Source organism: Pseudorca crassidens, chromosome 7 (assembly GCF_039906515.1).
Source record: "Pseudorca crassidens isolate mPseCra1 chromosome 7, mPseCra1.hap1, whole genome shotgun sequence".
Lineage (NCBI taxonomy): Eukaryota > Metazoa > Chordata > Mammalia > Artiodactyla > Delphinidae > Pseudorca > Pseudorca crassidens.
Window position 1 is genome coordinate 7,750,844 of NC_090302.1, and position 27,056 is coordinate 7,777,899.

Below are 27,056 nucleotides of genomic sequence, written 5' to 3' on the forward strand. Positions count from 1 at the left end.
AGGACAATAAGACAAGAACCTCTTCCGGCTGTGAAACATGGCGGCGCCCATTGGAAGGACCACATTTGGGAGCGGGACCATAAGGCACTTCCGTCCGGGTTCAGCTCTTCCGCGAACCCGGGACACGGGCTTCAGGCATGGGCTTAGACGGCCTGGCGCGGCTGCATGGGCTCTTCGCCGCCTACAAGCCCCCGGGACTAAAATGGAAGCATCTGCGCGATACCGTGGAGCTGCAGCTTTTGAAAGGTGAGTGCCTCTAGCGAGACCCACGATCCCGCTCCCATTTTCCCGGGAGGCCATCTACGCTTCTGATCCTTGCTGCAAAATAAAGTCATGTGACCTAGTCGTCTGGGCAGAGCGGTTTCCTAATCGACTGTTCTATACACTCCTCGCCTTCCCCTGTGTTCATATGGGTAAACAGGCTCAGTATTGTCCGTTGTCATAAATAGTTAATAAGTAGTAAAGTCAGGATTTAAACCCAAGTCTGTTTCTTAACTTCTGCTTTCAGAAGTAGAGTACTCTAAAATCTCTAAAACCCCTTGGACAGAAGTAGTCAGTGAGTTTACAGTATAACAACAATAACAAGGATAATGTGTTAAGGACCTACTCTGTACTAGGCGCTGTGTGGGCTTTCATCTGTCTTCTACATTTCCATACTTACCTGTCCCTCTGTCCCCCACCCCCGGTGTTCAGACAGAATCGACAAGATGTTCTTTACTTGTGTGTGCTCAGGTCTCAATGCTGGGAAGCGTCCTGCCTCTGAACATCGTGTTCGCTTCCTGCTGGGCCCCGTGGAAGGCAGTGAAGAGAAGGAGCTGACCCTCACAGCCACCAGTGTGCCCACCCTCATCGACCATCCGCTGGGTAAAGCACATTCAGGAAGGGGCCTGGATGTCACTTCCCAGGAAATCCCTGCCCAGAGTCAGTGTCCTAGCCAGAACTCAGACTCCTTCTGTCCCAAACCAGTGTAGGGCCACAGTGGGGATGAAGTATTTGATCAGGGATTGGCAAAATTTCCTGGAAAGGGCCAGATAGTCAATATTTTAGGCTTTGCAGGCTCACCTCTGCCGTAGTGCGGAAGCAGCAGCTATAGACAGTATGTAGAGCAATGAGCCTGGCTGTGTTCCAATAAAATTTTACTGGTGGATGTTGATATTTGAATTTCATATGTCATGAAAATTATCCTCTTGATTTTTTTGAACCATTGAAAAATGTAAAAACCATTTTAATTTGTGGGCCATAAAAAAAAAACAGGCTTGAGGATTTGACTTGTGGACTATAGTTTGTTGACCTCTATTATTCTGGGACTCCAGGTAGGAATTGAGACCCTCAGGTAGAAGTCATAAGGAGGCAGTTTTGGGCTCCTGTGAAAGAGTGATTTTTTTTTAAATTTATTTTATTGAAGTACAGTTGATTTACAGTGTTGTGTTAATTTTGCTGTATAGCAAAGTGATTCAGTTATACATATATGTACATTCTTTTTCATATTCTTTTCCATTATGGTTTATCACAGGATATTGAATATGGTTCCCTGTGCTATATGATAGAACCTTGTTGTTTACCCATTCTGTATATAATAGCTTGCATCTGCTAATCCCAAACTCCCAATCCATCCCTCCCCCACTCCCCCTCCCCCTTGGCAACCACAAGTCTGTACTCTGGGTCTGTGAAGAGTGACTTACTATAGTCAACAAACCTGCCCAACAGTGAAACTAGTTCTGACAATGAGCCTCTGTCATTAGACATGATTAAAGCATGTGTTGGGGAGGCTCTATAGGAGGGCTGAGGAGCTTGACCAGGAACCTCTAAAACCCCTTGGAGAGAAGTAATCAGTGAGTTTACAGTGTAACAACAGTAACAAGTCTGATGTGTTGAGGACCTACTCTGTACGGGGAACTGTGTTAGGCTTTTCCCAAATACTACCCCACTGAATCCTGTGAGGTGGGTCCTAGTCCCATTTCACAAATGAGGAAACTGGTGCTCAGTGTTGACTAATGTTAAGTTATGTAGCCTGGATTCAGTAGGCTCTTAACCGCCCCATACTGGTCTCCCAGGTTCCTCTTGATCTACAGAAGTGTAGAGGCATCTAGCTCATTCCTGCATTCATTCATTTTTTTTTCCAGCTTTCTTGAGGTATAGCTGATATACAAAAAAACTATACATCCTTAATGTATATTAATTTGATGGGTCATTCATTCTTTCGGGAAATGGGTTATTTCCCGAGCAGTCAGTGAGTTCTGGGCTGTGGGGGCAGAACTGTGAACACACAGACCCAGACCCCTGCCTTAAGGAGCTCACAGCCTCCATTTTCTCCCTGGGGGAGTGGCCAGGACTCTCCTTCTACAGGAGCTGGATAGGCAACCCCCCCAGTCTTGATTCCAGTGTTCTGCCCAGTCCACTCAAAGTGTCTCATGGGGGGAATGGTGATGGACGGACTTAACAGGCCCCCTGGGTTGCCCTTTCTCTGGGCCCAAGAAACTGAAGAAGTGGTTTTGGGCCCCAAATTCCATGGTGAGGAAACCTGAAAGTCCAGCCTGATGCTGGTTTTGGACCTCATTCGAGGAATGAGGTCACCATGCAGCCCAGAGCCATCCTGGAGGTTGGATTCTTTGAGGAAAAGGACCTCGTTTGTTTCTTTCCAGTACGTGGACCAGCATTCACCAGCCTGAAGATTGGCATGGGGCACCGACTGGATGCCCAGGCGTCTGGGGTGCTTGGTAGGTGGTGTGGTGAGCCTGGGGTGCAATGATAGAGGCTTGGGAGAGGATCGGGGAGCTCCCAGGAGCGCAGCCCATTTCTAACCTGACAGCCATTTCCCGCTACTGCCTCACTCCCTTGATTCCTGCCAAGTCTGATCCCCTGGAGAGGTGACTGGTGGGAAGGGGGAAGTCGTGATCACCCACGTTTATCAAGTGATTCCTGCCTGTGACGTGTGGTTTGAAACTCTTTGTGCACATGCATTCACCATAATGACCTCATTTGGTAGATACCATATGATTTTAGGAAGAAAGTAAGGCTCCGGGAGCATAGGTAACTCATCCTGGGTCATGTAGCTAGTGAATGTCCCTGGACCAGAGAGGGAAAACCATCATCGCCTGCATGGGGTAGCCAAGTGTGTGACCCTGGCCCCACCAGCTGGGCTCTGGATGTCGCTGGAGCTGGACACACAAAGCCCTGAGTCATGAGCCATCTATGTCCCCAGGGTCAGGCGGCGGCCACGTCCTTCATACACAACAGTCACAGCAACTTGTCTTGCTTCCTGGGACACAGGCAGGCGGACGTGATCTCATGCCCCGCTCCCTCCAGGAGTGATGGATGGTCATTCTTTCCTTCAGCCAGAGGGAGACACAGACCGGAGGAAAGGCAGGGAGTGGCCACAATGCCCCCATTTATTTGCCGGCTTCTTCCTTTGTGTGCATTGCCTCGATCATCACAACACCCACAGGGATCAGACAGTATTTTTATCCCCATTTTACTGATGGGGAGCCTGAGACCCAAGGAGGTTAAAGGACATGCTTAGAGCCACCTCAGATGTGAGTGCAGGTCTGTGTGACTGGGCCAGTGGTCTCCTACTTCTGAGTGCATCAGGACCCCAGGGAGCTTGCTAAGGGTCCCTAGGCTCCCACCCCAACACGAGTCAGAGTCAGTATATATGGGTGGGTCCCGGAAATCTGCATTTTCATATATGCACAGAGGAGCTCACTTGTTCCCTGTAGAAGAAGCTCTTCTTGCCTCCTTGCTGGCTTCCACAGCCTTGGAAGTGGGAGTATTCTGCTGGAGGGGGTGAGGGTTGGAGGACCCAGGGGAACAGGAAGGGGGACCCAGGTGTGAGACCAGGCTGGGTGCCTTTCAGTGCTCGGCGTGGGACGTGGACGAAGGCTCCTCACCGACATGTACCACGCTCACCTCACCAAGGTACGGGGGCTGGGGACGGCCTGCTTATCCCTTAGCCCTTTCCCTGGGGGTCACTGGTACGATTCTGAAGCAGAGATGATTCCATGGAGAATACCCAGGCCATCAGCAAGCATTTTGTTTTCGGGTCATGTACCAAGGGAGGCTGTAACATCATAATGACAGCTGGCATCATCGCATGCTGGCTACTCTGTGCTGAGTACTGTACGCGGACTCCCTTGCGGATGCCTTACAGCATCCCCGTAAAATGTGATCTATTGTTAACCCATTTTACAGATGAGAGAATGAGGCTCAGGAGACGACGCTTGCTCGGGGTCACCCAGCCTTTAAGGGGCAGAGTTGGGATTTGAACCTGGTTCTGTCTGACACCGTCTGGGTGTCAGGAAGCTTACATCCATGCTGGGCTGCAGGGTCTGGCATCACGATCATGTGTGGAGACGCCACATTAGAAGGCCCGTGTTTTCAGTGGTTAAGAGCACAGATTCTGCAGCCAAGTTTTCGCTTCAAAACTCAGATCGTACCACTCTGCCAGTTCTGTCTCCTTGGGTGAATTACTTAACATCTGTGTGCCTCCGTTTCCTCATCTTTGAAATGGGAGTGATTGTAGTACCTCCTCTGTGCGGTTGCTTTGAATATTTAGTCAGTGACCATATGTAACGTGCTCAGCACAGCCACTGGCACGTGGTGGATGCTCAATCGATGTCACTGTTGTCGTCCTCTCTGTTATCGTCATTACTGTTGTTGGACGCAGAGGCAGGCAGCTGCACAGATCAAATTTGGAGGGGAGAGAGAAGCTGACAGAGCATCCTGGGAGGGGCCTGGCATTATGAGTTGTCAGGTTGGGCAAAAGTGGAGAGGTGTGGAGGCCGGGGGTTGTTGCAGGGTGGCTCGGGGCACCCTTCGCAGGCTTCTGATGCTTGCTGTCATGGGAGAGGAAGTCGGGTGTCCTTCGCCAGGGGCAGCTGGGCAGGGGCTGAGCACCTGAACTCCCTGAGGGGAGACCAGAGGGCCCCCCAGCCTCAGTCTAGCACCTCGGGGGCCTGAGCTGCTGGGCCACATCTCCCTCCTTGCCATGGCGGCTTAGAGACGAGAGGCTGATCATACCTCCCTCTCCCTGTCCTCGCAGGATTACACAGTGCACGGCCTCCTGGGCAAAGCCACAGACGACTTCTGTGAGGACGGGCGGCTGGTGGAGAAGACGACGTATGGTGAGAGCCCACGGGAGTCCAGGGCGGGCGGAGGGGCGGGCGCGGCTGCCTCTTCATTTGCTTCCTTTGGTTCCTCACCCTGACGTGGGCTGTGAGGGCTCCCGCTCAGTTATTCTCAGACACACCAAGCCGGGGCTGGCTGTTGGCACGGACATGTGATTCTGACTTCCAGGAATGCCCTGTGCTCCCCTGTGCTCTGCTTAAATGTTACCTCCTTAAGTGGTTTCAGTGTACTGTCAGAAAAGTAATCAACTAATGATTAGTGATTATTTAATATCTGTCTCCCCACCAGAATGTCAACCATGAGAGCAGGAACTGTGTAGTTCCACTCCTGTGGTCACACACAACACAGCGCCTGGGACATGGGAGGTGCTGTATGGATGGATGGATGGATGGATGGGTGGGTAGACGGGTGGATGCATGGGTGGGTGGATGGATGGCTTATTCTTCATTTCTCACTCTCCCCATGTTCTTAGACGTCCTATATGATCTGTTGCATTGGCTTATTTGACGTTTTTTGAGCACCAACCACGTGCCAGGCACTGGGGGTAGGGGCCGGAGGCATATGATGAATCAGATGGGGTCCCCAATCTTAGGCCTCACAGTCTAGCAGGGAGAGCAGACACACACCTCTGCGTCTCCTGGAGAAGATTAAAAACATGTGGCGAAGCAGTGCTGTCTATATATTTGTACTTGTATGTGTGTCAACATCCAAAAAATGTCTAAAGACAACTACCAGGTTGACACTTATGAGAGGGAGGAAGCCAGAATTTGGAGGAGGGGAGATGTTTGTTGGTGTTGATCTAAATTTTTTGAAGAAGATTCTTGTATCAATTATATAATTAAAAATAGGACTTCCCTCGTTGTGCAGTGGTTAAGAATCCGCCTGCCAATGCAGGGGACATGGGTTCAAGCCCTGGTCCAGGAAGATCCCACATGCCACGGAGCAGCTAAGCCCATGCACCACAACTACTGAGCCTGCGCTCTAGAGCCCACGAGCCACAACTACTGCAGCCTGCGTGCCTAGAGCCCGTGCTCCGCAACAAAGAGAAGCCACCGCAATGAGAAGCCCACGCACCACAACCAAGAGTAGCCCCTGCTCGCCACACCTAGAGGAGGCCCGCGCACAGCAACAAAGACCCAACACGGCCAAAAATAAATAAATTTAAATAAATAAGTAAATACTATAGGGACTTCCCTGGCGGTCCAGTGGTTAGGACTGTGTGCTTTCACTGACGGGGCCTGGGTTCAGTCCCTGGTTGGTGGGGCCTGGGTCCAAAAAAAATAAATAAATAAAATAATAATGACATAAACACTAAAGAAAACTAAGTGCTGGGAAAGAGACCCAGGTGCAGGAGGAAGAAGCCACGTGCTGTAAGAGGGGCTTCCTGGAGCAGGCGGCATTTGAGCTGGGCTGTAAATGAGTGGGGAGGAGGCTGCAGCAGGTGCCTCCAGATAAGACAACAGCGTGAATGAGACCAGACAGAAGGGATGAGAGGCCCAGGCCCTTCCCAGCTGGCCAGGCCTTAGTCAGTTACACCTGCTCCCAGAGATTCTGGCCTGTGGAGTCAGAAGTTGGTGGCTGCCCCAGCTGGCCTGCAGGCTCGGCCTCCCTGCAGTCCGTGGGCATCCCCAGGCTTTGCAGCTGCCTGCTCCACAGTCACTTGGTTGGACCAGCAGGCAGAGGAGCCACTCCCACTTCTTGCCACCCATTTCTGCATTTGGACAGATGGCACCCTCCCTCCTGGTGTCCCTGGCCTGAAAAACCCCAGAGTGGGGCTCAGGGGACCAGGCTTACAGTGTGGGGCAAGGGGCTTCCCTGGTGGTGCAGTGGTTGAGAATCCTCCTGCCAGTGCAGGGGATACGGGTTTGATCCTTGGTCCAGGAAGATCCCACATGCCGCAGAGCAACTAAGCCTGTGCGCCACAACTACTGAGCCTGTGCTCTAGAGCCCGTGAGCCACAACTACTGAAGCCTGCACGTCTAGAGCCTGTGCTCTGCAGCAAGAGAAGCCACCGCAATGAGAAGCCTGCACACTGCAACAAAGAGTAGCCCCCGCTCACTGCAACTAAAGCCTGCATGCAGCAACGAAGACCCAACACAGCCAAAAATAAATAAAATAAATTTATTTAAAAAAAAAAGAATATGGGGCAAATCACATTACATCTTTGGAGCCTCATTTCCAGAAGGAAGTGTTCTTAACTTGGGGTGTGTGAGCCCCTTGAAAATGTCCTCAAAATGTTGAGTTCATGTGTATCTTTCTGAGAAGCGGGTCCACAGCCTTCATAAGATTCTCAAAGGACTCTCAACCCCCTAAATGGGAACCCTGGGACCAGAGGATGCTCTGGGACCCCAGCTAGGTTCCAAGGACAGGGCTGGTTGGTGGGAAGGGAAATTGCCAGTTTTGCCTCCTCAGTGGGCACCTGTGTGCGGACCATCCCCTGGCTTTTCCAGACCACGTGACCAGAGAGAAGCTGGAGCGAATCCTGTCCCTGATCCAAGGTTCCCATCAGAAGGCTCTGGTGATGTAAGTGAGGCCCGACCCACACCTCCCTGAAAGGGGACCCTCAAGGAAGTGCTGGAAGGGCAAGAAGTTGCCCACAAGGCTCCCTGTAGGCTCCGCCTACTCTGGGGCAAATTCCACAACCAGACACAAGCACCCATTCCTTTCACAGCCTGCAGAAGTGTTTCTTTGTGCTGGGTCTTGGGCCAGCCCCTGGGGAGACCAAGGGGAACAAGAGATCCCAGCTGGCCTCCTAGGGAGTATATGAGCTAAGGGAGAGGAGAGCTAGGGGTCCGCACCATCACGGCACAGAACCAGGGGGTGGAAGTGGTCAACACAGGTATGACCGTTGAAGCCAAGGAGAGTGTGAGAGGGGGTCGGTCAGAGCCTGCAGTTAGGGATTGGAGGGGACAGAACAAGGCTGCTGCAAAGGTGGCTAGAGGGGCAGGGAAGGTGGAAAGCGAATGAAGAGCTTCAGGAAAGGCATGAATAGGGCAGGGCCAGGGGTAGGCAGTCAGCTGCCCACTCTGGTGCCTCCTGATCCCCAGGTACTCCAACGCTGACCTACAGACCCAGGAGGCCTATGAGATGGCCGTGAGCGGCGTGCTCCGGCCCATGAACAAGTCCCCAATGCTGGTAACTGGCATCCGATGCCTCCAGTTTGCGCCTCCAGAATTCCTCTTAGGTAAGTTGCTCCAGGACGCTGGGAGAAGTGCCACTGGGCTCCTGGGTTTGGGGGGGTCACTGTGGAAGGCCCTTGCAGAGGCCAGCACGCGTGAGCCCTAAGCTCCGCTGGCCAAGGCACCGGGGCCGACTTCCTTCCTAGCCTGAGGCTGGACTTGGCTGATCACACAGCACAGAACAAATGATGTCCTGTCTCCTGCCAAGTCCCCCTTTGAAGCCAGACCTTAACAAGCAGAGATTATATTTAGTGGCTCGTTTCCAGAGCCGCCCAGTGTTTCAAGTCATTGTGCGGCATCAGACACCACTCTCCCCTCCCGGATCCCACCCAACTCAGCAATCCGACCACCACTTCTTTCTTTGTTTATCGTATTAACGAGGGCTCCTTGCTCCTTTTTTTTTTTTTTTTAACAGCTTTATTGCAGTATAATTGCTTTACAATGGTGTGTTAGTTTCTGCTTTATAACAAAGTGAATCAGCTGTACATATACATATATCCCCGTATCTCCTTCCTCTTGTGTCTCCCTCCCACCCTCCCTATCCCACCGCTGTAGGTGGTCACAGAGCACTGAGCTGATCTCTCTGTGCTATCTTGCTCCTTTTCTTGAGTGCTGACCAAGACTTTTCTGATGCTAAGTGCCTTATAGAAATTATCTCTTAGATTCCTCACAACCACTCATTTTACAGATGAGCAAACCAAGCCTTAGAGCAGCACTTCTCGAACTTTAACCTGCCCAATCACCTGGGGTTCTTCTCCCCCCACCCCCGGCCATGCCACATGGCTTGCGGGATCTTACTTCCCTGACCAGGGATTGAACCCAGGCCCCGGCAGTAAAAGCGCTGAGTCCTAACTGGTGGACCGCCAGAGAATTCCCAACCTGGGATTCTTCTTAAAAGGCCAATTCTAGGAATTCCCTGGCGGTCCAGTGGTTAGGGCTCGGCACTCTCACTGCAGGGGGGCATGGGTTCAATCCCTGGTTGGGGAACTAAGATCCTACAAGCTGCGAGACCAAAAAAAAAGGCAAATTATGACTCAGCAGGTCTGGGTGGGGCCTGAGATTCTGCATGTCTAACAAACCTTCAGGACCCACCCTGGGCTACACTTTGAAGAACAAAGCCCTAGAGAAGTAAGTTGTCTTGCTAAGGTTATTACATAGCCAGGAGGTCTCAAGGGGTGTGGATCTAGATCAGCGGACACCAGAGGCTGTGCTTCTGACCACCACCTCTGTTGTGTGTCCCTGGCAGAGGTGCAGTGCATGCATGAGACGCAGAAGCAGCTGCGAAGGCTGGTGCACGAAATCGGCCTGGAACTGAAGAGCACCGCTGTCTGCACCCAGGTGCGGCGTACACGCGATGGTTTCTTCACCCTGGACGATGCCCTCCTAAGGACCCAATGGGACCTACCCAGCATCCAGGATGCCATCCAGTCCGCAGCACCCCGAGTGGCAGCAGAGCTGGAGAAGAACTTGAGGCCGGGGCTGGGCACCCAGTAGCCCTTCAGTCCAGGCTGCCCCTGGGACTCTGAGGGGCCAAGCTCTGCCTTGGGGCTGGAGAGCCATGCGGGACATTGAAAGGCCAGGCTGCTGGGGGAGCGGTGGGTGTATAAAGATAAGAATTGTTCATGAGCCAGAACTGATGACTGTGCAGAATGTGGGGGGTGGGCGGGAGCTTTTTAACACGTGACAGAAAACCAACAGGGACTTTCCTGGTGGTCCAGTGGTTAGGACTTGGTGCTTTCGCTGCCAGGACCCTGGGTTCAATCCCTGGTCAGGGAACTAAGATCCTGCAAGCTGCATGGCACGGCCAAAAGAAAAAAAAAGATGAACAGACTTGGCTTAGTTAAAAAGAAAAAAACTTCTGTACAGTGGAAAAGATGCTAAACGAATGACAGACTGATAAAACTATTTGTTATATACTTAAGAACTAATATCTATAAAGAGCTCTTATAAAACAATAAGAAAAAGATGACAAGAAAATGGGTCAAATGACATGAATTGTGTGTTTATACAGCAAAAGAAATCCAAATGGCCAGTAAACCTGAAATGATGCTCAACCTCTCTAATAATGAAAGACATTCAGCTGAAAATGAGATGACTTTTCCTTGCCTTTCAAATAAATTAAGAAAAGATAACACCCAGTATTGGGGAGGATGTGAGAAGATGGGCAATCTGTACTGTTGGTAGGAATATACAACTGTGTAACCTTTTAGGAGTAATTTGGTAGTATGTATCAACATTTGAAATATTCCTGCCCCGGGGAATTCCCTGGTGGTCCAGTGGTTAGAATTCAGCACTTTCACTGCCGTGGCCCGGGTTCAATCCCTGGTCAGGGAACTAAGGGTCCTCAGCAGCCATGGCTCATGGGCCCAGCTGCTCCGTGGCACGTGGGATCTTCCCGGACTGGGGCACGAACCCGCGTCCCCTGCATCGGCAGGCGGACTCTCAACCACTGCGCCACCAGGGAAGCCCAATTTCCTCCTTTTTATTTGATAATTTCCACCAGAATACAAACATGCTATTTAATCTCCTATCTTAAAAGCAAACAAACAGAAAACAGCATGGCAGGTCCTCAAAAAATTAAACATAGAATTACCATATGATGCAGCGATTCCACTTCTGGGTATATACCCAAAGGAACTGAAAGCAGACTCAAACAGATGTTTGTGTACCCATGTTCAGAGCAGCATTATTCACAGTTGCCAAAAGGTGGAAATAATCCAAGTGTCTATCGATAGATGAATGGATGAGCAAAATGTGGTCTATCCACACAACAGAATATTATTCAAACACTAAAAAGGAAGGAGTTCCTGACACCTACTACAACATGGGTGAACGTTAAAGACATTATGCTAAGTGAAATAAGCCAGTCACAGGAAGACTAATACTGTGTGATTCCATTTATATGAGGTACTTAGAGTAGCCAGATTCACTGGGACGGAAAACACAATGGTGGTCGCCAGGGGCTGGGGAGTGGGGAGTTAATGTTTAATGTGTACAGAATTTCAGCTTTGCAAGGCAGAAAGAGATATAGAGATACACAGTGGTGATGGTTGCACAACAATGTGAATGTACTTAATGCCACCAAATTGTACACTTAATGACGCTTAAAATGGTAAATTTTATGTGTATTTTATGTATATTTTACCCTCAAAAAAGCTCCACACAGAAAAACAAGCATACTCTTTCTTAACTTTCCATCTCTCTCCAGTTGCTGCATTTCTCTGCCTCCTTTTTTTTTCTTTTGAGAAGTCAAAAGTTGTTTTTTTAATTTCAATTAGGTAAATATGTCTGTAAAAATCTTGGAAAATGAATTTTTACCTAAGGTCTGTTTTTTTTTTTTTTTTTTGCGGTACGCAGGCCTCTCACTGTTGTGGCTTCTCCCGTTGCAGAGCACAGGCTCCGGACGCACAGGCCCAGCGGCCATGGCTCACGGGCCCAGCTGCTCTGCGCCATGTGGGATCTTCCCGGACCGGGGCATGAACCTGTGTCGCCTGCATCGGCAGGCAGACTCCAAACCACTGCACCACCAGGGAAGCCCTAAGGTCTGTTTTGATTAAAAACAAGGATACATATATTCTAAATCATTTCAGAATTATTTACAGAACAAAAAATTCACGGACAGAACAAATACACTAGATAAGGCAAAATGTTATGGTTTAAATTCTGTTATAGGAAGCAAACATTTGAGATTGTATCAAAATACAAAATTGGGAAAAAATCTGCTTCTAAAGAATTAGATTAAAATGGAATGATGTGGAAGAGCTTAAAGCCAAAAATATATGTTACAGAAACCTACACCCAATTAAGGAAAAGACAACAATATTAATATCCAGCAAAAATAATAGAAGAGAAGCACAGTCAGTGATGAAGACCAATCAAACTTGAACTTCAACGCGCCAAATTAATCGGCATGCAATTAAAAACAAGGTTAGGGACTTCCCTGGTGGCGCAGTGGTTAAGAATCCACCTGTCAGTGCAGGGGACACAGGTTCGATTCCTGGTCTGGGAATTTCCCACATGCCACGAGCAACTAAGCCCGTGTACCACAACTACTGAGCCTGTGCTCTAGGGCCCACGTGCTGCAACTACTGAAGCCCACACACCTAGAGCCCACGACAAGAGAAGCCACGGCAATGAGAAGCCCGTGCACCGCAAGGAAGAGTAGCCCCTGCTCACCACAACTAGAGAAAAGCCCACGTGCAGCAACAAAGACCCAGCGCAGCCAAAACAAAACAAAACAAAAAAAACAAGGTTAGCCACTGAAAGACAAACCAACAACTTTCTAATTTTACTGGCATGCTTTAACACATGACCTTATTTCACCCTACACAAGAATACCTGAATTTAAAACAGAGGATTTGGTTAATCCAATCAACACAATGGAACTAACGGATATGCAAGTCCTTATGCTTTACTAAGATTTTACTCACATTTTACATCTCTATTTGAACATATGTTCAATGGGCTATTTATATATAACTTTTCTTTATAAATTTTTAAAAAATTAAAAATAGTTGTGTACATTAAAAACCTAAAGTGCTTTTCTTTTTCTTTCTTTCTTTTTTTTGGCCACGCAGCTTGCAGGATCTTAGTTCCATCACCAGGGATCCAATCCTACCCTTTTAAGAATAAAGGTGGGGCTTCCCTGATGGCGCAGTGGTTGAGAGTCCGCCATGGGCGCTGAGCCTGCGCGTCCGGAGCCTGTGCTCCGCAACAGGAGAGGCCACGACAGTGAGAGGCTGCATACTGAAGAGACACATCAGCAATTGCACATGCAAGGGGAGAAAGATTCCAGAGAGTATATCTTTTCTTCCCTTCTTTGCCCTTATCCATCAAAACCAGAAAGGGGTATGAATTCCAATGATCAGGAATTGGCTCTCGAACTTGTTAGCTGACATCTCAGTGTCCGCTGGCTCTAGAGGCCTCAGGCAGCTTCTGTTCCTCGGCCTCCGGCTGCTCCCACATCACCGAGTTGCACAGCTGCAGCCTTGGCCTCCTTTAAAAGTAAAACTCCAGGGCTTCCCTGGTGGCGCAGTGGTTGAGAGTCCGCCTGCCGATGCAGGGGACACGGGTTCGTGCCCTGGTCCGGGAAGATCCCACATGCCGTGGAGCGGCTGGGCCCGTGAGCCATGGCCGCTGGGCCTGCGCGTCCGGAGCCTGTGCTCTGCAACGGGAGAGGCCACGGCAGTGAGAGGCCCGCGTACCGCAAAAAAAAAAAAAAAAAAAAAGTAAAACTCCAGGCTTCCCTGGTTGCGCAGTGGTTGAGAATCCATCTGCCAATGCAGGGGACATGGGTTCAAGTCCTGGTCCGGGAAGGTCCCACGTGCTGTGGAGCAGCTGAGCCCGTGTGCCACAACTACTGTGACCGTGCTCTAGAGCCCGTGAGCCACAACTACTGAGCCTGCGTGCTGCAACTACTGAAGCACACATGCCTAGAGCCCGTGCTCCGCAACAGGAGAGGCCACCACAGTAAGAAGCCTGCGCACCGCAACAAAGAGTGGCCCCCGCTCTCTGCCACTAGAGAAAGCCTGCACGCAGCAACGAAGACCCAACGCAGCCAAAATTAAATAAATAAATAAATTTATTTTTTAAAAAAAGAGTAAAGCTCCTGGAAAGATTGTCTCTAGTCACTGCCCCCAGTTCTCACCACATGCTCCCTGGAACCCACTCTAATCAGACACTCACTCTCCACTGCTTTCCAGGAACCGCTCTTGCCAAGGTCAAGGACAACCTCCTCCTCTTTAAATCCAGCGGCTCCTTCTCAGCAGGGTCTGACACAGCCGGTCACTGCCTCCTCCTGGAACAGTCTCCTCCTCCCTCCCTGGCTCCTTCTCAGCCTCTTTGCTGGAGCCCCTCCTCCCCTGCTCTCCTCCGCGGTGCCCACAAGCTCCAGGCAGCTCTACTCTCGGCCCTCACTCGCTCCTTGAGGATGTCAGTCTGAAATCACATGGCTTGAATCCCATCAATCTGTCATGCTGCTGGTGCCCACATTTATGTTACCTCTCACCGGACCTTTCCCATGAACTCCATTCCTAAATATCTGTTCTTTAGCATTTCCACTTCCATGTTGAGCTGGCATCTCAAACCTAACAGATCCCCAGACTGACTGCTTATCTTCCCCTGCACCCTGCTCTCCCCCAGAATTCCTCACTCCAGTAACTCACAGTTCCACCCTTCCACTCGCTCAGGCCAAAATCCTAAAAGCCCCCTTTTCCTCACACCCCATATTTAACCCATCAGCAAATCCTGCTGGCTCTACCGTCAAAAGACTGTTGTTTCCAGAATCTGACCCCTTCCTTCCTCCCTCCCTCCCTCTCTTTCTTTAGTTCCCCATCTGGGATGAACCGGTGCCCCCTGCAGTGGAAGCGTGGAGTCTCAACCACTGGACTGCAGGGAAGTCCCAGAATCTGACCATTCACCTCCGTCCACTTACCCCCTCATTTTGCTGTACACCTGAAACATTGTAAATCAACTATACTTCAGTTAAAAAAATGCTATTTATAAAATTTAAAAAAATATATGTATTCGGCAGGGAGGGGAGGGAGGCCCAAATTTTATGAGCTTCAGGTCCCAACCCTTTTTGGCCCCGTGGCATGCAGGATCTTAGTTCCCCAACCAGGGATCAAACCCGTGCCCCCTGCCGTGGAAGCATGGAGTCTTAACCACTGGACCGCCGGGGAAGTCCCTGGGTCCCAACCCTTTTTCCTAAGTGCCAGCACTTACCACCATCTTTAGAATGATTTATTTTTTATTTGCTTTATTGTCTATCTCCCCCACCTTAGATGAATGAATATCAATACCCAGATAACCACAATTTTCAAGGTAACGAATTTTCTCTTCTTACATTCCCCAGCTCACTCCCCCACCCCACCCTATTGCACCACGAATGTTAGCTCATTAAGGCCCCACTTTGAGCTGTAAGGACGTTGCATTCCCAGGGGAGCCAGGAATATGCTTAGAACGCCCAAATCTATCATCCTAACAATGAGCTGACATTTGCCTATTTCATTAGAGTCATTAATCCAGCTTTTATATCTATGATCATTTGTGAAGTGGCCACGGCAGGTATTATTTTACCTACTTTATAGATGAAGAAACTGAGGTCTGGGGAGGTCCCGCCACCACCAGCCCAGCCTCCTGCATCTGTCTACACATGGCATGACCTGCTGAGCTTTAGCTCTGGCCATAGAATAAAAACAAACAAAACCCCGTTCCCACCACCGTATCATCATCTGATTTCTTCTGCAATATCCAGTCAGACCCTGACTAACCCCCTCCTTCGAGCACTTCAGCAGGAGGCGTGGGACTCACCTGGAGGTGGGCTGGGTAACCAGAGGGACAGACATTAGTTACTCCAAGAAGTTTCCCTCTTGGTGAGACCTGGATCGGGATGCTTTCGGGGCAGTGGACATTGACTAAGAGAGACAAGCATCAGGTGGGTGGCCGGGTGTGATGGGTGGGGTGGTGGGCTGTCCTGGGGCCTTCCAGCCCCCTTGTGGTCTGCAAAGCAGCCTGTGACCCCCTGCCCAGCAATCTTCTCCAAGTAGTCCCCGCCCCCAACCCTACAGGTACTTCCTGAGCCCCTAGTAAATCAGAAACGAGAAGAGCCCTAAGATGGCAAAACAGGCCAATCTCCTTCCGGGCAAACCAGCTGGGCAGGTCTGCTGGTGCCAGGGTGGAGGTCGGAGGAGCAGAGCTAGCAAATGCCTGGGCCTATGAGAAGGCTCTGGGGAGAAGCCAGATACAATCTCACCTAGGTTTGATCCAGAGCTGGCTCTTAGGGTCTGGTGGCTCTGTAGATGGGCTTGAAGATGGCTGGTTTGGAGGCAGGATTTGATTGGATGTTATTCCTCGTGGTTAGAAGCAACCTGTCAACCATCCAGGAATGCTCACCGGAGAGGCCAGATATCAAAAACACCTGGGGAGCTTGTTACAAAAAATACAGGCCTGCCCCCCTACCAAAGCAGAATCCCTAGGGAGGAGTTAGGGACCCATATCTTTTCCTTTAAAAGCCCTCTCAGGTAATTGTGACACTCAAGAGGTTTGGAAATTATTACCTGGTCTTTAAAGAGAATGACTGTGGGGACTTCCCTGGTGGTCCAGTGGGTAAAACTCCGTGCTCCCAATGCAGGGAGTCTGGGTTCAATCCCTGGTCGGGGAACTAGACCCCTCATGCATGCTGCAACTAAGACTCGGTGCAGCCAAAATAAATAAATATTAAAAAAAAAGAGAGAGAGAGAGAGAATGATTGTGGAACTTCAACCTTGGAGTTGGCCACTTAGCTTTGTTTCCTTGGGAAAGTGACTTAACCTCTCTGAGCTTCATTTGCCTCATCTGGAAAATGGGGCTAATGATGTACCTCTTAGGGCTGCCATTGGAAATACTTGTTGTAGTCATGCTGAGCTCTAGGCTTGGGGCCTGGCACAGAGTATGTGCTCCCAGTGTTGGCTGCTATGAGTATCGTTGCCGCTGAGATCCTCTGGGATTCTGGAATGAACACGAGAGGCTGAGGAAGCTAAAGGCCAGGAGAGGATCTGCTCCTGTTCAGAGTTCCCAATGTTGGGGATGAGAGGCTCCCTGGGAAGGGAGCGAAGTCTCCTGCTCAGAGGAATCAGGAGAGAGGTGCCAAGGCCAAACTCAAGGTAGAGGCCTCTAGGTCAGGGCCTTGGGCAGGTACAACTTCGAAGAAGCACAGTGAAGATTTGTGGCTAAGACCTTGGGCTTAAAGGCTCAGAGTTCTGGATTCAAGTTCTGACTTCTTTTGTTAATGTATGACCTTGGGTGAGACTCAAGAGAGGCTGAGCCTTGGGCTTCCCTGGTGGCGCAGTGGTTGAGAGTCCGCCTGCCGATGCGGAGAACACGGGTTCATGCCCCGGTCTGGGAGGATCCCACATGCCGTGGAGCGGCTGGGCCCGTGAGCCATGGCCGCTGGGCCTGCGTGTCCGGAGCCTGTGCTCCGCAATGGGAGAGGCCACAACAGTGAGGGACCCGCGTACCGCAAAACAAACAAACAAAAAAACAAAACAAAACAAAAAATATTAAAAAAATCTCAAAATTTAAAAAAAAAAAAAAAGAGAGAGGCTGAGCCTCGGCTGGGAGGAAGACAGCTCACCATCAGCCAGGCTCTGGAGCCAGACGGGCTCAGCTGCTTCTTGGAACTGTGACCTTGAGCAAGTTACTCTGCCCCTCAGACCTCAGTTTGGAAATGGGGATACTCCACCTAACCACACTCTGGTTGGGAGGTGCCAGTGAGATACTGCCCATGAAGCACTCATCTCCCTGCTGACCCACAGGTTTCAGAAATGTTAGTTATCTCCATCAACCCTTCTCTGGGGAAACCTTCAGCTTGTGACTGGTTTGAATGGTGGCCGTCACCTTTCATCTGGTGACAACACCTGACTTGACAGTACCCAGAGCTTTCATCACAGAGCCTCCAGGCGTCAAGGTTGCGGGCCCCTCAGGCACCACTCTTCCATAACAGACGCCCCCGATCTGGCCTTCCTCCCCTCTGCAAATTGTCCTCTGTTTCTGAGCAAAGCTAAAGTGGGGTGTTATTTGGTGACACTGCCTCGATGAGGTCAGGCTGCCCGGAAACGACCCCTTTCTGCCCTCAGGGATGAGAATACAGGCTGTTTTTCATTAGTGTTTTGAACTCTAGTATGTACCAAATGATGAATGTTTTGGAGTAAGGTTTACACTGAATGTGATCAAACAATGTTCCTGCACTCACAGTGTCAGTTGCCCTTGGTAGCCCGTTTCCTAGCACCATCAGGGCACGCCCTGACCAATGGCACGTGTCACTATGCACATCTCACCACCAGTTGGCTCCTTACTGCCCAGGGTGGCGGTTGGGGTCACTTCAGACTCTGGGAGAGGTGCTGCCATAGAGAACCCCCTCTTCTATGTGGGGCATTCTGAGGATCTTGTCTGTGGCCAGTGGCTTGGCAGGACCAGACCTTCCCAGGCAGAGCCCTCCCAGGGGCAGCTTCCCCGGCAGCTGGACGCATCTCTGAGCAGACACTGCCCCCTTGAGGCCTCTGCTTGCCATCACACATGGGAGCGCTGACTTCACACAGAGGGAAGTGGACCCAGATGATGCTTTCCAAGCATCCTCCAGGGGTGCCTTAAAATTGGCCCCAAATGCAAAAGTCTTTGGAGCACTGGCAGTGTATTCATTCTCAATTTGAGAACCTGGAATCTACCTTAGTGCCTTTTGTTGCCTTCCAGAAGAATGCAACTCTGGGCGATCATCAGAAAACAAGTGCATAGCCACAGGAGGTCTGTAATTTGTAAAGAGGCAGGGGGATCTCCCTGACGGTCCAGTGGTTACGGTCCAGTGGTTAGGGCTCTGTGCTCTCACTGCCGAGGCCCCGGGTTCGATCCCTGGTTGGGAAACTAGGATCCCACAAGCCGCATGGCAAGGCGGAAAAAACGAAAAACCGTAGAGGCAGGGATTTTAGGGAACTAGTGAGAAGTGTCCTTGCTTTCTAGTAACATTTGGAATTACGGCTGGAATTAGGGTTGAGGATAAGGTTAGAGTTAAGCAAAATGACTAGTATAGAGTTAAAGAGGGAAAGATATCTTGCTATAAGTTTTTTTTAATATAAATTTACTTATTTATATTTATCTTTGGCTGCGTTGGGTCTTTGTTGCTGTGCACAGGCTTCTCTAGCTGCGGCGAGCGGGGGCTACTCTTTGTTGCGGTGCGCAGGCTTCTCATTGTGGTGGCTTCTCTTGTTGTGGAGCCTGCTCTAGGTGAGCAGGCTCAGTAGTTGTGGCACGTGGGCTCAGTAGTTGTGGCTCATGGGTTTTAGAGCACAGGCTCAGTAGTTGCGGCATGTGGGCTCTGCGGTGCGCAGGCTTCAGTAGTTGTGGCTCGTGGGCTCTAGAGCGCAGGCTCAGTAGTTGTGGCGCACAGGCTTAGTTGCTCCACGGTACGTGGGATCTTCCCGGATCATGGAAGATGATCATGGATCGAACCTGTGTCCCCTGCATTGGCAGGCGGATTCTTAACCACTGCACCACCAGGGAAGCCCTCTTGCTATAAGATTTGAAATTAGCTACCAAAACGAGGTGGGAGAAATAAATAAAATAAAAGGAAGGATGAATTAATTACAGGAAGGTCAACGTTAACTAGCTAGATTGAGAACTAAGAGAGTAAGAAGTGGTGGAGGTGTGGAGACGTGGTCCTACAACTGTGGTACTGACAACAGTATAATAACATTGCATGCTGTATAGAGAAGTGGGAAAAAAAGGGGAAAACCACCAATAATCCTACCATCTTAACTAAGCATTATTATGGTTCATTCCCTTTGTTTTTGCTTCCCACATGTCTTCTTTTAAAGTCTTTATTGGATTTTTTTCAAATCATAAGAGTTAAATTATAGGGACTTCCCTGGTGACACAGTGGTTAAGAATCCGCCTGCCAATGCAGGGGACACGGGTTCAAACCCTGGTCCGGGAAGATCCCACAGGCCACAGAGCAACTAAGCCCGTGCGCCACAACTACTGAGCCTGAGCTCTAGAGCCTGTGAGCCACAACTACTGAGCCCGCGTGCCACAACTACTGAAGCCCGCGCGCCTAGAGCCCGTGCTCTGCAACAAGAGAAGCCACCGCAATGAGAAGCCCTCGCACTGCAACAAAGAGTAGCCCCCACTCACTGCAACTAGAGAAAGCCTGCGCGCAGCTACGAAGACCCAACGCAGCCATAAATAAATATAAATAAATTTATTTTTAAAAGTATTTAAATTATGAAACTTGTAAGTTGTGGAAAGTAAAAACCACACCCATCTCAAAAAAAAAAAAAAACAAAAAACAAAGACTGGCCCAAAATGCAGAGTTGGGTTACAATTGTGTTTGGGAGAGGCTTCGTTCCTAATCACTCTGCAACCAGAGTCCCTTGGAGTCCTGGGTCCACTAAATTCTCGGCCTCTGGGCCTTTGTAAATAGTTTCCCCCCTGGAATACTACTCTCCCACGTTCTTGTCTGGCTGACTCCTTTTACTGTGCAGGCTTCGATGTCTCTTCTCCCAGCGTTTCCCCAATGTCCCGAATTGGCTGGTGCCGCTTAAATGTGCTCCTGTAACCCCATGACAACCTTTATCACGTTGCACTGTCATTGCTTCTTACTTACTGCTGGCAGAGAAGCGCTGTGTGGCAGAGACCCAGACACCGTGACTCCCAGCTCCTCCTTCTGCGGACAGAGGCAGGATAATCCAACTGTCTGCGATCTGCAACAGAACCAGAGCACGGGCCTGGGTCACGCCGTCCCCTGAGCAGGACGGGTTGCTGTCCAGCATTAAAGGGGAGCTGGACTGACGTTCCCAGGTGCTGGGTCCCAGGCAGTTGCTCATCAAATCCCTGAAGCACTCTCTGGAGGTAGGTACTTGTGGCTGAGACAGCAGCTGGTCCCCATCAAATACCTGGGTGCTCACCCAGAGCAGTTCAGGCCACATGACTAGTTCTGGACCACTGTCTGTGAGCAGAAGTGACGTCTGCCCATTTGGGGGTGAGTCGGTTCAGAGCTGACGTGTCTTCTCCATCTCTTTCCCCCAATTGTGGGTTCCAGTGGTGAAGCTCCAAAACGTAGGAGGGCCACCAGATCCTCATTGGACTTTGTGAAACAAAGGCACATTTACTGCATTTAGCCAAGGAGGTTTGGGGGTCGTTGAGGCAATTCATGCTAATTGCCCCGATGCATACGGCACTACTATCATTTCTACTCATCGAGGCCAAGACAGCTGCCCACGGTCACACAGCTTGTAAGCGGGCAGAGCTGGAACTCAAGCCCAGGCCTGACTTGCATGGCTGGTGTTTAGAAACTAAACGTACTTCACCTCATGAAAGCCTGTCCCCAAGCACTGCTCTAACTTCTGAAATCTCATGAGAATGTCCAGCGGGAGCAGTCAGAATACTTGGCGGGTCCGAGTGGACTCCTGGTATTCTGGATTGCACTCCGCAGTTGCAACACTCAAGCTGTACTTCTGCCAGTGATGGTCGTTCAGGATGAGCAACACGCGGTGAGGAAATGACAACAGCTCACCCATGCTTGGCAGAGAATTACAACTGGGGAGTGGAACCCTGATTCTATAGATCAGGGAAGAATTCCTCCCAATGTCACTATTTCACTCTCAGCCCTTACCCACTTGTTTCCCAGCCCAGAAAGGCAGTGTTGCACACCAGAAGCTTCAGAGTTAAGACCTGGGCTCAAATCCCTGCTCTGCCACTTACTGGCTGTGTGACCTCAGGCAAGTTACTGTGCCTCTCTGAGCCTCAATTTCCTCATCTGTAAAACGGGGATAGTAATACTAATTCCTCATAAGATGGATTGAAGCATTAAGAGATAATGGATATAAGGCACTTAGTACAGTGCCTGGCACATGGAAGTTTGTTATAATCCAAGGCAGGCTCTCTTTTTCCAGGGTAGGATCGGGGGCTATCAGAGGAGAGGGAATCATACAGATTCGCACCAAAATCGCCCATATGTTTATTTACAAACAGGATACATATACACATACACAGGTATCACTGGAACATTTCAGGAACCTCAGGGCTGGGAACACCCCTTCCTGACTCGGCTTGGGCTCTCTAGAAAAGGGCTTCTGACACTTTCTCACTGGAAAGCCTGTAGGTGCTCTGGTTGGGCTTTCACTGCTTCTCATGTCCACGTCGGCCTCTCCCAGTGGGCCGTGGACAAGGGGCTGTGAGCTCAGTCATTCATGTCCAGGTCAAATTCTGGATACAACTCTTTGGTGGTGACACCTCGGATCACAGCTGAAAGGAAGGAAGGAAGGAAGGAAGAATGTCCAGTGGGAGAAGTAGGAGGGAAAATGGCCAAAACCCTGGCCTACCCAGGACCCTCTCCAGCACTTTCTTCCTGCTCCCCTAGTTGGCCCAGATAACCCTCCTGCTACCCCTTCCAGGCTCCTCCACGGTGGGCCCTGTCTGGTCCCTCCAAACTAGACTCACTTAACCCTCACCCACGTGAAGCAGCAGCAAGAGTCATGTGCTGAAAGTGTAAGTGTACACTCACATTGCATCAGTGGCCAGCTGCAAACCCAGGCCCATGTCCATGCCCTTGCCACTTGGTGATGCCCTTCCTCATGCCTCCTCACAGACTCTTCTCTCCTCCCAAGGGAAGGGGTCTCCTCAGAGGCCTGCCCTGACCACCCTGTCTCATCCCCACCTGCCACCCTGTTCATACCTCAATATTTTCCATCTGTCTTTTGTCTCCTTCACTGCACTTAACACATTTTATAATTCATTTATTTGTGTTCCTTTACTTCTTGACCATTCCCCTCCCCCACCCCAACACCAAAACGTAAGTCACATGAGAATGGAGACACTCAAGTGTCTGGTTCACCAAAATGTCCCCATACCCTGTTGAGTAGCACAGAGTAGGTGCTCAGGAAATACTCACTGAATGAATGAAAGAGGACACTCCGCCTGCTCCAGGTCCTATGACCTGGAAGGACAGGTCTCAAACTGGGTTCTGTCGAAACAAGAGCTTATTCCCCTTGGCCTCTAGGCGACAGTCCCCTCACATTCCTTTCTTCTTGGGCCCTGATCGTCCTCCACCCACTTCTGTTTTCTCCCTCCCCTCCTTTGAGACCCATTCCCCACTGACACACGGAGAAGCCCTTCCTGCCGTGGAATCCCGGATGCTGATGGGCAATTCTGCGACAAGAGCTACAACTCAGGCAGCCAGCGGGCAGACAGCCCAGCTCTGGGCACTGTCCCAAATGGTCCCTGCTGGCTGAACATCAGAGTGGCCACCGATCCACGCCAGGTGATGGAACCAAGGCCACCTACACGTTTCCTCACCTCCAAGGCGGGCTGTCCCAGCCAGCTCAGACACACAGGTGCCTGTGTCTCGGCTCGGCCCTCTAGATAGTGAGACTGTTCGAGCAGGAACAAAATACCCCTTTAAGCCACAGAGTTCCCCTTGCACTTTCTGCCTCTGTAGCATGTCGGCCACCTGAGGCGAGGCTGGGGTCTCCATTGGTCTGAGTAGGCCCCGGAGGACTGGGAACCCTAGTCCTCAGGCAGGCGGGTGAGCCCAGACTCAAACCTGCCTATAGCTCCAAAGCAGGCTCTATACCCGAGGGAAAAACCGCAGGCACTCAGGTAAGAGCTGTACAGCTGCTTCGCGAGGTGGCCAGGAAGGGGGAGGGCATTCAGGGAGCGTGGCAGCTGAGAATGGTAGGGGGGTTGGGTAAGTTTAGAAGGCCCAGGAGCAAAATCCCACCACCCCTGGGGCATGGGGACTCCCTCACCTAGTCTGCCTAGCAGCATCTGGCCTACATCCTTGATGTCATTATACTCATGGAGCTGGGAGATGTGGTCCTCCAGTTCATCGACACTGTAGCCTCTGGGGTGAGAAATGGAGAGAGAGAGAGAGAGAGAGAGAGAAAATATCGTTGAGAAAGCTGCTCCAAGGTTCAGAGAGTAACGAGGCATCTATTTAACAAATGTTCACTAAGGGCCTACTGGGTGCTTGGCATTGGGAACTAAGATAGTGATGCCAAGATAGACCCTGCCCTCATGAAGCTTAAGGTAGGGCAGGAGATCTGCCTACTCCCTCACTCCTGGCACATTCTCCCTGTACTCTTAGGGAGGCAGCCTCAGCCACGCTGGTACTATGTAACCCTGGTCACAGCCAAGGGATTCACAGATGGGCACACGAGTGGCTAATCAGATCCCCTCAAGGGTGACATGCACATTCAAAGGCTGCTCAGTCTGTGCCATGTGACTGGAGCAAAGGGCATGGGAAAACCCAGGAGTTGTGGAAGAGCCAGCTTCCCCTGGGCACTGAAAACCCCACCTGCGGAGGGAGGACAGAGCCCATGTGCGGACAGAAGCAGAGGTAGAGACCGTGGGCCCCAGAAAAGACTGGGAGAGCCATGGCTTTCCAGTTCCCAGGTCCCCTTATTCTCCTGGGAATTCCTGGCACAGTCCTGTTTTTATGCTAAGCTAGGTTGCAGTTACTGGGCACTAGTTAAATGTTATCTAGAGATTCCCTGGCAGTCCAGTGGTTAGGACTCGGTGCTTTCACTGCCATGGCCCAGGTTCAGTCCCTGGTCAGGGAACTGAGACCCTGCAAGCTGCATGGCGTGGCATGGCCAAAAAAAAAAATAAAAGTTATCTTAAGCACACTGAGGAAGCCAAAGAGACTTACTCAGATATTAATTGGGAGATTTCCTTGTCCAGCATGTCCTTCTTCTCCTTCAGCTTCTGAACGTCAAGGTGCAGAGAATCCTCGCTGGCCCCATCAGCCTGGCCAGACTTGGGAGATGGCCGCTGCGTGGCACAAAGAGTCATAAGCCAGACTGACCAATTATCTACAATTCAGAACCTACACATTATCCCCCAATATCCACTCCCTGCTTCTGGTTGGTAATAGACACCCTCCACCCCAGAATAAGACATTTCCCAGCTTCCCTTGGAATTAGATGTGGCCCTATAACTAAGTTCTGGCAAGTGGAACTTAACTAGAAATAGCATATGCGATGTCTGGGAACTGTCCTTCCAGGGAAAGGGCATGCCTTTCTCTAGCCTTCCTCTTTCTTACCAGCTGGAGGGATGCTGGAGTTGGTGTCTTGGATGATAGAGGTTATGGGTCCCTGATGACTGTTGGTCCCTGAAGCCACCATTATTTGGGGTTTTCTTTCACTCCCAGCCAAACCCAACTTTAACTAAAGGGCCCATCCTGGTTCCCAATCTGACCCCAGAGAATCTTGGATTCTCCTGTCAAGTCTATGATGTCACTGGCTTTATAATCGCATTGGGTAGCAAAACCCATCCCTGGGGCTACAGTTCATCTTTGTCCTTTCTGCGTCTACAAGCTGTGAAGGGCGGTGCCTGGTACACTGCTAATTTTCAGGAAATGTTTGTTGGAGCAACTGTAATACAAGAGACCGAGGAAGACGTGGTTCCCATTCTTAGGACAGGGGATTTTAACCAGTCAGTCAACACATCGTGAGTAAACACTAGCTACCATGGCAAAGGCTCCAGGGGTTCAGCAATGGATAAGACATCAAGCCCGGCCCCCTGCCTTCACGGAACGTATAGCCTAGTCCCAGACATAGAACCCCCAACAGTCACGCTCTTCCTCCAGAAATTTCCGTTTAAAGCTCTGCTCACAGGTCACACGTCATCAGAAAGTCCTTTCCTGACCACCCCGTTTACATGGCCACACCTCAATCACTATCCTTTTGTCCTGATGTTTTCTAACATCTATCACCACCTGACATATTGTATATTTCATTAATATTATTTTCACTGACGGCCTTATACCACTGGAGTGTAAACACCATGACGGCAGGGACTCTGTTTTATTCACCGCTGATTGCCCTGTGTCTACAACAGTACCTGGCACATAGTAAGCACTATTTCGAATGAATTCGTCAAATTGAATGAGTGAATGACAAATAACCAATCAACTAACTACCAGTCTGAAAAGCGCTTTGAAGTTGAAGTACAGTGTTCTAGGGGAGTGGCTAACAAGGCTATTGGCCTGAGCCCGAAGTGGGCCTAAGACTTCTCTGAGGAAGCTCAACTTTAAAGGATGAGTAGGCATCAGTTTGGCAAAAAGCTGGAAGAAAAAGTATTCCAGACTTTCCAGACTAGAAATGCCCTAAGGCAGGAGAGAGTACACGTATTTGAGGAAAACGGTGTGGTTTCCATGTGGGTAGAATGGGTGAGGGAGGGATAGTGGTGTGAAAAGAACAAAACCAGCCAGCCACTTGTGGTGCTGTCAGGAAGGATGAGAGACAGAGCCCATTTGGAGAGCCTGGGGGTACCACTGACAAAGTACAGGACGCTGTTTCTTCTTTGAAGCTTGGTGGGCAGGAGGAAAAGATGGGGAAGGACTGAGGAATGACCTAGAGTTTCTCAGCAGAATGAGGTCAGCTGGGGGAAGACCTTGAAGAGGACTGGGGGTGGGTCAGCTGCTGCTGGGGACGGAGAGGAGGGCTGGGAGCAGCAGTGGGGTGCAGGGTGGAGGGCAAGGAAGGGGGCACAAGCATACTCACAGGGGATCGGAAAGCCCCGCGGCAACTTTTGGAAAGTCCTGCTTGAGTCCTGTAGAGGAATCCGAGGGAAAAAGGCTGATTGGACCTAGAGGCCGCTTTGGGAGGAAAGGGGTACTGTGAGGGTGTGAGAGGAGGAACTGCTGTGAAGTACAGAGACCGGGACTGGATCCGGTTGGGAAGAGGGTAGATAACGCTCCCGGGATCGGGGTAGGGATCCTGGAGGAAGGAGAGATTCTGATGTGGAGCAGGGGAAGGGGGGGGTGGTCTCTGGAAGCGATCTCTGGGGAGAGAAAAGTCTGGGGCAGAGCTTCGGGGAGTCAGGAAAACTGACTGGGAGGAGATGTGCTTTCCCCCTGCTGTCCGCTCCTCGCCCACCTCCTCAGCCCTGGGGTCCGGGGCCCCTGACTCGGGGAGCTCTGCAGTGCCGGAGGGTCCAGGGCGGGTGCGGAGAAGCGGCCTCTCAGGTCCGCCCAGTATTCGCAGTTCTCTGACGCACACCGAAACTCCACAGAGCTATAGCTACGTAAGCACGCTGCGAGATCCGGCCCCGCCCTTCCCCGCCGTTCGTCGACCAGGTGGACAAGGAGAGCGGCTGCGCACGCAGTCTTTATTAGGCCTTCCCCCGTCCCTCCTGGTAAACTGTGGTTTAGCCACGCCTCTTTCCCTTTCAACTTTCTCATCGACTAATAGGATTAGGGATTTGAGGCTCTGCTCAAACCGC

At 50.7% G+C, this 27,056-nt stretch overlaps 2 protein-coding genes across 12 annotated transcripts; one reads left to right on the top strand and one right to left on the bottom strand.

Moving 5' to 3' along the window:
* Window positions 1-8: 8 nt before the first annotated feature.
* On the top strand, window positions 9-16,520 carry TRUB2 (TruB pseudouridine synthase family member 2). 3 transcript variants are annotated; one of them, XM_067743158.1, is made up of 8 exons: window positions 9-246; window positions 733-864; window positions 2,643-2,717; window positions 3,854-3,915; window positions 5,039-5,120; window positions 7,575-7,647; window positions 8,172-8,308; window positions 14,630-16,520. In XM_067743158.1, exons 1-8 carry the CDS (start codon window positions 138-140, stop codon window positions 14,644-14,646), a joined length of 687 nt encoding a protein of 228 aa, XP_067599259.1. In that variant the 5' UTR covers window positions 9-137; the 3' UTR covers window positions 14,647-16,520. The 3 variants fall into 3 exon arrangements, with proteins under 3 accessions (XP_067599259.1, XP_067599256.1, XP_067599257.1); XM_067743155.1 differs by lacking the exon at window positions 14,630-16,520 and adding an exon at window positions 9,550-11,639; XM_067743156.1 differs by lacking the exons at window positions 9-246; window positions 14,630-16,520 and adding an exon at window positions 9,550-11,639 and having other exon boundaries at window positions 2,563-2,717.
* On the bottom strand, window positions 9,973-27,030 carry SWI5 (SWI5 homologous recombination repair protein). 9 transcript variants are annotated; one of them, XM_067743164.1, is made up of 7 exons: window positions 26,711-27,030; window positions 26,336-26,384; window positions 24,481-24,602; window positions 23,579-23,673; window positions 20,437-20,533; window positions 16,045-16,153; window positions 9,973-13,340 (listed from the first exon to the last, which is right to left on the bottom strand). In XM_067743164.1, exons 1-6 carry the CDS (start codon window positions 27,013-27,015, stop codon window positions 16,081-16,083), a joined length of 741 nt encoding a protein of 246 aa, XP_067599265.1. In that variant the 5' UTR covers window positions 27,016-27,030; the 3' UTR covers window positions 9,973-13,340; window positions 16,045-16,080. The 9 variants fall into 9 exon arrangements, with proteins under 9 accessions (XP_067599265.1, XP_067599263.1, XP_067599262.1 ...); XM_067743162.1 differs by having other exon boundaries at window positions 9,973-10,094; window positions 16,057-16,171; XM_067743161.1 differs by having other exon boundaries at window positions 16,045-16,171.
* Window positions 27,031-27,056: the final 26 nt, after the last annotated feature.